A 10,097-nucleotide genomic window follows, 5' to 3' on the forward strand; every position below is an offset into this window, starting at 1 on the left:
ATCAGGAATAGGAGGTGATTTTTAAGTGAGTTTCTAGTTTGCTGCTATAAAATATTGTCTGTTCCGTTTCTCTCCTACGGGGTGGAGCAGGTCCCAGCTCGCTCTTCTGATAAAAAAAAATACAGAAAGCAGGAAAGACACGTGGTCGTTCAAAGCTCTCCCAGGACCCAGCGAGGCGGAGGTGGAGACGAGAGGACGCAGTCGGGATGGGAAAGGAAGCGGAGAGGAGCGAGCCGCGTCTTAACCATGGAGATCTGGCTGCTGCGCGTGTTTCAGGATGAGGACCTAACACTCTGGGATTTTCGGACACTTTATTCCTGAAGGAGAGCCGGAGGATGTGGAGGATTACAGGTGGGCCAGAGAAGAAAAAAGCCATGTGATGCTGCTCTCCTGCTTTTTTCCACAAATGTGGTATTTTTAAAATTCACCTGATCAGAAAAATGGATTATTCTAATTTCTCCAGCCTGGAGGACTGGTCGGAGGAGAAGAACGGCTCCTCCAATTCCACCACCCAGAGCCAGTACACGCAGCTTGCTGCGTGGGGTCTGGCTGGACTTGTCAGCTTCCTGATTTTGTTTACAATAGTGGGAAATGTGTTGGTTGTTATCGCTGTTTTAACCAGCAAAGCCCTCAAACCGCCTCAGAACCTCTTCCTGGTCTCCTTGGCCAGTGCAGACATACTGGTGGCCACTCTGGTGATGCCCTTTTCTCTGGCAAATGAACTCATGGGCTACTGGTTTTTCGGTAAAATCTGGTGCGACATCTATCTGGCTCTGGATGTTTTGTTTTGCACCTCTTCCATCGTTCACCTGTGTGCCATCAGCCTGGACAGGTACTGGTCGGTGACGCAGGCGGTAGAGTACAACTTAAAGAGAACGCCCAAAAGAGTGAAGGGCATGATCGTGATCGTCTGGTTGATCTCAGCCGTCATCTCCTTCCCTCCTCTGATCTCCATGGACAGAAGCAGCAGCGGGATGGATCCCCAGTGCATCCTGAACGATGAGACCTGGTATATTCTCTACTCCAGCATCGGGTCCTTCTTCGCTCCCTGTGTTATAATGATCCTGGTCTACATTCGGATATACCAGGTGGCAAAAACCAGGACCAGGACGCTGTCAGAGAAGCGGAGGGATGTGGATTCGCCTCTGGAGAATGGGATGGACCAAGCAGAACCAGGCAAAGGCGGGTCCATAAAGTCCACGCAGGCTGGGAGCATGAAGGACAAGGAGCGTGAGAACGGGCACTGCCAGGAGCAGGCTGGAAGTTCCTCCCAAACAAACGCGCCAAAACATCAAGCCGCTGACCACGATGACGACTTTGAGGACAGCAGCTCATCAGATGAGAAACCTAAAAAGTGTTTAAGTTCCTCCAGGCATCACCAGGATGACAAGAAAGACAGGAAGTCCAGCCGGAAAAGCAGCTCCGCCTCCAAATTCTCCAGCAGGAAGTCTCGCTCCAGCTCTAAATCCATGGACCTGTTTTCATCCCGCCGCAAGCGCAGAAGCACGGTCAACCGGAAGAAGGTGTCTGCTGCTCGAGAGAAGCGCTTCACGTTCGTCCTGGCCGTGGTGATGGGCGTGTTTGTCGTGTGCTGGTTCCCGTTCTTCTTCTCCTACAGCCTTTACGGAATCTGCCGCAACCCGTGCAAGATCCCCGAGACGCTGTTCAAGTTTTTCTTCTGGATCGGCTACTGCAACAGCTCGCTCAACCCGGCCATCTACACCATCTTCAACCAGGACTTCCGCAGAGCCTTCCAGAAGATCCTCTGTAAGTCGTGGAAGCGCTCTTTCTGAAGGCATCCGCGGTGCCTTCGCCTTCAGGAGTCTCGCTAGAGATAAAGACCAAACGCTTGTGCCAAGGTGTCATTTTTAAGGTCGAACTATACAAACGGTCCCCTCAGAGGAAGCTGGCACCATCCAGACTGCTTTTGGACTCTTATGTGGGCTCCAGATCATTTCCTCCACCCATCGATTTCCTCTCTGTTCATTTAAATACAAACAGACTCCAAACGGTGACGCCTGCCTGCCACAGCGGCGGCACTCAGACGAGCCTCTGAGCTTTACAGAGACGCTCGATTCACCATCTCACCACATTCTCTGAGTTTATCGCCAAGGCCTTGACAATCTCCACGAGACTGATGGGATTAATATCCCCCCCTCCCCACCTTTTGCCCACTTTCCCCTTTCTGTTTTGTAACTCTGTCAAACACGAGGACCAATGGGACGAAGGGGCTCCTGGCTTACTGTTCAAGTAGCAGAACTGTTTCTGCCTGACCCTCACGTTTCTGCAGTTCTGTGATTGTGTGTGAGGATGACGAGTATCTAAGAGCTGCGGTGGATTTCTGTGATGGAGCACTGGACGGTGTGTCTTTGCACGTGATTTTGGCCTTTTGAGAGAATAAACTGGGTGCCGAGTTGCCGTAGGGACAGATGCTGAGGTATTCAGCCTCTGAGGCAGCAGGGAAGAGAGAAAGGACACAGCGTGTTCAACGAGTGGATCTGTGTTGTAATGAAGCCAGCTGAAGGGTTCACCGCATCTTACGCTGACTGTTAGTGATCATCAGTGTGTGTGTGTGTGTGTGTGTGTGTGTGTGTGTGTGTGTGTGTGCGTGTGTGTTAAAGCCATCTCGCTCAGCCAGATTCCCTCTGATTGAGTGACACACGATCTCCCTCTCCTCTACGGTGAAAAACACCTGATTGCTTGTTTTTAATCACCACAGAGACAAAAACACGAGGCGGGATTTCCACGGACGCCGTTTCCGTCTCTCTAGCCAGAAGGGCTAAATGCTTTTAATGTGTGTAAATAATTCAAGAGTATTACCGTGTGGCGCTTCATGATCACACTCGTGTTGCTATGGTTAGGTGTTTGTATGATAAGTGACGCTCTGAGGTATTTTCATCTCATGACGAACCTGTTTTGGTTTTCTAAAAGAACAAATGTTTACTTCTCTGCCTTGAGCACATCGAAAAAGATCAAATAAAGACGTTACAGCAACAGCGCTCGGAGGAGTCCCAGGCTGCAGCTGCACTTTCACCACCGTTTATCCGCTTGTTTCCTTTTGAACAGCCCTGACTGGCTCGGATGCTAACGGGTCAGGAGCTTAACTCATTCACTGCCAATCAGGCCCGGATGTAGGCATGGGCGAGGAGGGGCAATGCCCCCCTAAAAATAGTAACTCCCCCCCAAATGTGATGGCATGTAGAAATCCCAAATTTGAAAAGATTTGATTAAAAAGGGTCAGAGTGCTCTCCTCTCTCTCTCTCTCTCTCTCTCTCTCTCTCTCTCTCTCGCTTTCAAAGCAGCTGCTGATTGGTAGATGCATAGGGAGGGTGTGGCCAGCCACTGCACTTCGTTCTGTCCGCCGTGTCAGTCGCTTCACACACTAGTGATGGGAATACCGGCTCTTTTTAGAGAGCCGGCTCTTTTGGCTCCCAAGTGGCTCCTCAGATTTTCTGTTGCGTAGAGTACATTTATAACCAAAATAATGCAAAACTATGTGTAAAATGATTTTATAATGTAAAAAAATGCAATATATCAAATATTTATCATTTCTATGGATTTAATAACTGAACACTTACAGAAATCTCAACTTCCCGACTGCTGGCGCTCATTTTCTCACCGTCTTCGTCGCACTCTCCTCTCTCTCTCTCTCTCTCGCTCGCCTTTTTCCTCCTCATTCCCTCTCGTCTCCCTCCGCCCGCATGTGCTCTGCTGTGTGCCTGAGTCTGATCCTCCCTTTTCCCCGCCCCTACTGCTCTGTGTGGACAGTCTGGACACGCAGTTACACATGCTGACCAATCGCCTGTAGCTTTCACCAAGGCGGGGGGGAGGGGAGGGGACGGCTCCCAATGACGAGCCGGCTCCCGTCGTTCACTTCAAAGAACCGGCTCTTAGAGCCGGTTCTTTCGTGACCGACACATCACTATCACACACTCCCAGACAGTCAGCAGCAGAACACAGAGATGCACCGTTGTTATCTGAGCTCAGCCACTGGTTGAAGTTTTCTTCTGCTGTCGGTCACTGGAATAATCAGGTTACACTTTCTCTTAGTTTGCCTCGTTCTCTTCTTTCTTTTGTTTTTGAAGTGAACCGAGTCGACATGCGCAGGTTTCTAAACCTAGCAACAGTGCTACGGCACTAGCGGCAGAAGCCGCTCGTCGGCCGCTGCTTCTCAACTCGAAAAAAACAGATACTACGTAAAAACTAGTGGAGAAGTAGTTCAGTTCCTAGCAGTAAATGAACTAGTGTGGAAAACTCCAGTGGTGATGGCTTCTCTGCAGGACTCTTCTTAAAAATGGTCGACTACACGCTGGCCAAAGACTCCAAATTTAATAAAATAAACAAACACATCCCAGAAAATGCTAAACACACATCTCACAACATTCAAAATGAAATTATTGAAACACTGGCAAAAATGTGGTATTAAAAAACATCAAAGATAATTATGACAAAGCAGATTATGCTGGGTTTTGCATTAAAAGCGATGGAACTAGGGACAGATGCGATGTGGAGTGTTACGTCCCCGACATGTGTTGTTAACATGTGAAGGAGGGGGTAACAAGAAATGTGACAGTGGATTTAAAATGGGTTTAATTACCTTAAAAGGTTTTAAAAACAAGCGAGCAAGCAGATGGAGAGCATTATTAAAATACTGCCTAACAAACATCAAGACTAAAAGGTTCACATTTAAAGGACCACTTATCAACATTTAAACACCAACTTCGTTCAAAGTTCTACCAAAACAGAAGGTGTCATAGAAAACACAAGTTGATGATAAAAACGACGCACTACGAACACACTGAGTGTTTTAAAATCCCAAAGTCGGTAAACTACGATGTTAACCTTAAAATCAATACATAGACCACAAAGATCACATGGATCTTCTAAAACATACAAAAGGGGTTTAAAACAAAGCGTAAGGCCTGGAGGACAGCAGAACCCCTAGAGTGCTGAAGGCACGGCCTCTTTATCCCAGGTGTGGGTCGTCAGAGATTCATCTCAGCTGTGCTCCTCAGCAGCCTGGAGGAGAGGAGGAGGAGGGGCGGAGTCAGGCTGATCCCCAGGTCTGGGTGATCCTGGCTCCTTCATCCAAAGTGGCCAGGCTGGTGGCGTAACATGGAGAATCAGTCAGTCATGGTTAGATTTGTCTGTAACGGCATTCCAGAAGAACACCTGATCGGTCTGCTTGACCTCAGTCAGTTAAATGCTGAATTTATTACCACCAAAACCCTTGAGCATCTCTCTGACTCAGGCTATGGTGCAGCTGAAATGATCAGTCAGTGCTATGATGGAGCTTCTGTCATGAGTGGGATCAGGGGTGGGGTTCAGGCCTTACTGCAGAAGAAGGTAGGGTAGGATGTTCCCTACATCCACTGCTACAACCACCAGCTGCACTTGGCAGTGGTCCATGCAATGCAGACAGAGCCATGTGCAAAAACCTCTTTTGATCTTTCAGGATCTCTACACTCATTTTCCACCGTCATTATGTTTCACAGAACTACGACGTTCCCTCCCTGAAACGACTGTTGGAGATCAGGTGGACAAGCCACCATGATGGGACCAAGCGCCTTGTGGAGAATCAGGATGCTGTCATGAGTATCCTGTCAGAGGTTACAGAGGACAGAGCTGCTGCTGCTGCTGATATCTGTACAGAGGCATCAGGACTGCTAATGATGTTAAGGAGGCACAATTTCTTTGAAATAGGAAAATTCCTCCTAAAAGTTCTGGGTTCCTTGAAGTCTGCAAATTCTGTGCTGCAGTCTCACTCTGTTGACCTGTGCTGTGCTTCAGAGGTAGTCAGTGCATCTCTGCAGGCTTTGAGGCAGATGAGAGATGAGGAAACACCTGCACCAGCTGCTAAAAGACAAAAAAAAAAACAAGCTCACTGCTAACAGGTGGTGTTGTAATGTCCACTGTGGGCCACGCAGAAGACTCCACAACTCCTGCAGGCTCTGAAGAAAGCTCTTAAACATTTTGGACATAGTCGTTGTAGAGATGGAGACAAGATTCTCCAAAAGCAATCTTGATCTCATGAAAGCCGTTAACTGCCTTCAGCCTCAGTCTCCCTCTCTTCTGGATCCTGACATGTTACGTCCTCTGCAGAAAATGACAGGAAGTGACAGTGACAGTACTCTGTCTTTTAATCGTTCCTGACGCGCTCCGCTCATCGTGTGCTGCGGTGATTTCACCTCACTGACGCAGCATCGAAACGCGCACTCCGCTTTGCGGTCAGGAGATCCCTTTGATCTGCTCAAAAGTAACTGATGAGGTGAAAAAGTAAGAATCCAGGCAGCAGTGTTTCTGGAGAGTATTGAGGAGATGCAGGAAGATGAGAGACAGACAGGACAGGAAAATAGTTACATAGAAACTAGAAAACAAAACAAAGTGTTGAAAAGTCAACTGTAGGTAGATTTATCTCCACTACATGTTTTATAAAACACTAAGTAATAAACATGTAATATTTATACATTCGATACAGTTCAGATCACCTTCAACACTCGGTCACACCCAGGGCCGTTTCAAGGCATTTTGGGAGCCAAGGCTAAACAGAACCACCCCCCATCACTGGGTCCCCCCAGAAGCCTCTGTGTAATTCCTACCCTGTCCAGGAATATTAGTTATACAGTGTTTGTAAAAGCACCTCAGACATGAATGACATGTTCTAATATTGTCAGACGAAAAACAAAATTGTCGGACACGCCGTCTCACCTGCTTCTTTTCTAAACTCACACAAATATGTCAGTAACAAAACCATCTGAAAGACACTATCTGTGGATTCTCTGAAAGTTTCCATGGAGTCCAGGACAAACTAGAGCCCTGATGTTGGCAGAATCTGATATTAATTTAGCTCTAACACTATGGGTCCCAACGTAGTGTGTGTGGTTTTGCCATAGTGTGACGTAGAGCTGGGCAATAAATTGAAAATTTATCGTCATCAAAATTTGTGACTCTTATGGGTCATTCCCATCTGTACCGGGTCGGCCCGGGCCGGGTAGCCCCAGTCGGCCCCAGCCTGGCCCGGTTGATTCCACACATCCTTGTCTTAAGCCCATGTGGGCTGATTCTACCCACCAATCAGAGGCTTGCTCTAATGGAAGGTGTGAATTTGCTGTCAGCAGTGGGTGTGTTGGCCCTGGTCGGCCTGAAGCAGACCTCCTCGAGAAGAGGGCTGAGAATGAGCCTTGGTTGGCCCGGAAAAATACCAGGCCACCCAGATATGTAAACAACCTACGCTACCCGGCCCGGTACAGATGGGAATGGCCCATTATAGAGATAATTTTTCCCATGTCAATAAATTTGATAATAAAAAATGAAAAGATGTGTGTAGGTTGGCAACGTTCATGTCCTTTTAAAGAGCAAGTCACCCCCTACCAGATTCTCACTCCACTCCCACTTCCTGTTTGAAAAATGCAACAAATGTTGCCTGGCAGACCGAGAGGGCGGAGCTGCTAACAAATACACACACACACAGGCTCACGACAGCATTGTGACATCATAATGTACCAGTTTACATCATAGCATACCTCTTAGCCAATAGCGGTGGCAGATTTAAATTAAAATACAGTGCAGAGTTTTTACCTGACAAGACTATTTAAATTTTAACTAAGATGCACTGAAGTGCCAAATTATTGACGACACGTGTCTGCAGCACGATTAGACACTCGTTTATTTAGTTTATCAGCAAAAAAAAGTTTATTTGGGGGTGACTTGCTCTTTAAGAAGGTGCACCACCTTGAGTCACGTAAAAATATGACCAAACATAAAACATGTGACAGCCCCATCTAGTGGACAACGTTTGATTCTGTGCCTACGTGTGGTTGTCGTCTATATCGTTATCGAGGTGAAGTCCTCAGTATATGGTGATATTGATTTTAGGCCATATCGTACAGCCCTAGTGTGACGTCATCAGTAGGTACAGATCTCCTGTCCTCTTTTTTTGGAATGGAAATATGGTCACCCTAATATAGTTAGAACGTTAATACATGAAGAAATGGTTTCCATATTTGCTATAGTAGCTTTAACTTCTAAATTATAAGAAAAAAATATGGTTTTTGAGAATGACTGAATAATTACAATTTTTGATCATACAAAATAATATTCATATCATAATAAAACAGTCCAATGATAACCTTTCATTCAAGCATTTACATTTTTGTTTAGTGTATATTTCATTAATATTTAAGGACTACCGTATTTTCCGGACTATAAGCCGCTACTTTTTTCCCACGCTTTGAACCACGCGGCTTATAATGAGGTGCGGCTTTACTGAAGATGTTCCTCCACCTGCAGGGGGCGCTGTAGCAGAAAGTGAAACGGGTGGAAGTCAAAAGTGGAAATGGAAGAAAGTGCTCATTTTAATTTAGCACATGCAAGCAGCCGGCACGACGAAGAATTTTTTTCAAATCCATACCCCCTCATCATGGAAACTACACGTATGAGTTCATATGATGCCGCGTTTAAGTTGAAGGCCATCGATCTGGCAGTAAAGGAGAGAAACAGTGCTGCCGCACGTAAGCTTGGCATGAATGAATCCATGGTTCAGCGCTGGAGACGGCAGCGGGAAGAACTCATTCAAGCCAGCTTCACCCGGAGATGATGACAGCAACACGGACAGCGACATTGACATCGCCACAGAAAAGGTATGTGACGACGCTCTTCTGAGGCTGTTCAACTCCGACACTGAAGAAGAGGACTTTAATGGCTTTAGTGCGCAAGAGGAAGATGAGAGCGAATGACTTCTTCTGGTAGGCAAGTGTGTTTTATTTACTAACCAGGCATGTGTTGTGTGCAGTTTGTATTTTCTAATCATCCAGGGCTTATTAATGCTGTGTCAGCGCTGTTCTTTTCTTCTAAACATGCAAATTACGGTAATAACGCGTCAGTTCTGTTTTTATTTTATAACCATCCAGAAATATGAATGCTATCAGTGCTGTTTTCTTTTCTAAACTTGCAGGCACGTTCACCCGTGTTTAAAATTCGTTTTGTTGAATTAAAACAACAACGTAAAACCTCCGTGTAGCGTCTTTCTGTCTAATTATCTTATGTCATGGCCGTACGTGCGCTGTGCGCCGGAGACCTGCATGTGGCTGCTGCGCCGCGGCTTGTATTCGAGTGCGGCGTGTGTGTAGAAAACCTTTTTTTTGTTGGTGCGGCTTCTATTGAGGTGCGCTCTATAGTCCGGAAATTACGGTAAAATAAGCTCTTCCAGTGATCTGCAAGTGAAATATATAGAGTTAAAAGATCTCATTGTTGATATGAAAGCATTAGACAAGATGATGTAATCATAAATTAAATTTTAAAAGTTTGTTCGATCGTTCAAGTAAAATATAACTCAACTTTTTAAAGCTTTCCTGTTTTTGCTCAAAACAAATAAATGTTCATCAATATGAAATAAACAGTCGTGACTGAAATTTCACTGATGATGGAACAGGACCTCCATCATCCCATTTATGTTTGACACAAGCCTGGAGGAGCACGCGAAGGCTCCGATCATTCCCCGCGGAGGTCAAAATGATGCTTACCTGAAGGATGCGAGGATTTCTGCTGACCCAAACACGTTGTAGATCTCACACTTTTCTCCGTGCCTGCTTAATCTGTTTATAGCAACGAGGCACAACCTTCATGACCAAGCAGAATGCCTTCTTGCTGAGTCAGCAGTAGCATCCTCATACTGATAGCTGCACAGAGATCAACAAACAAGTCAGGATGAGCTCCACACCATCATTTTCTTGTGCTTCCTTTTGGTTTTGCACTTGTTCCCATTTGAAGCAGTTGAATTTTTCATTAAATGTTTTCTTTATTCTACGGGTTATTGTTAATGTTGTAGCTTATGTGATGTGACTGAAATGTCTCAGCCCAGTTTAAAGCTGTCTTGAGTTTTTGTTACATCTGGAAACAGATATTTGAGCCTCCATAGGAATCCTGACAAATGTCCAACCCAACTTTAATCAATTTCCCTCTGGGATTAATAAAGTATTTTTTGAATTGAATTGAATTGAACCCCATAATGAAGGCCTACAATGGAAAAAATGTTTTTTCCCATCTACTTGGCGTGCATAGGGCAGAGACATGAATATGTAGATGCGCCATTGGGTGCT

General features: G+C 45.9%; 1 protein-coding gene across 1 annotated transcript; it reads left to right on the forward strand.

Annotated features, from left to right (window-relative positions):
- The first annotated feature begins 312 nt into the window (after positions 1 to 312).
- On the forward strand, positions 313 to 1,938 carry adra2c (adrenoceptor alpha 2C). Its single transcript, XM_015971529.3, has one exon. The coding sequence runs from the start codon at positions 441 to 443 to the stop codon at positions 1,791 to 1,793; it is 1,353 nt and encodes a 450-aa protein (XP_015827015.3). The 5' UTR covers positions 313 to 440; the 3' UTR covers positions 1,794 to 1,938.
- The last annotated feature ends 8,159 nt before the right edge of the window (positions 1,939 to 10,097 follow it).

Source organism: Nothobranchius furzeri, chromosome 6, assembly GCF_043380555.1.
Source record: "Nothobranchius furzeri strain GRZ-AD chromosome 6, NfurGRZ-RIMD1, whole genome shotgun sequence".
In the NCBI taxonomy this organism is placed as follows: Eukaryota; Metazoa; Chordata; class Actinopteri; order Cyprinodontiformes; family Nothobranchiidae; genus Nothobranchius; species Nothobranchius furzeri.

What these genes read in the sequence shown, in the direction of transcription:
- adra2c (XM_015971529.3), top strand. Translation starts at nt 441, where the DNA reads ATGGATTATTCTAATTTCTCCAGCCTGGAGGACTGGTCGGAGGAGAAG.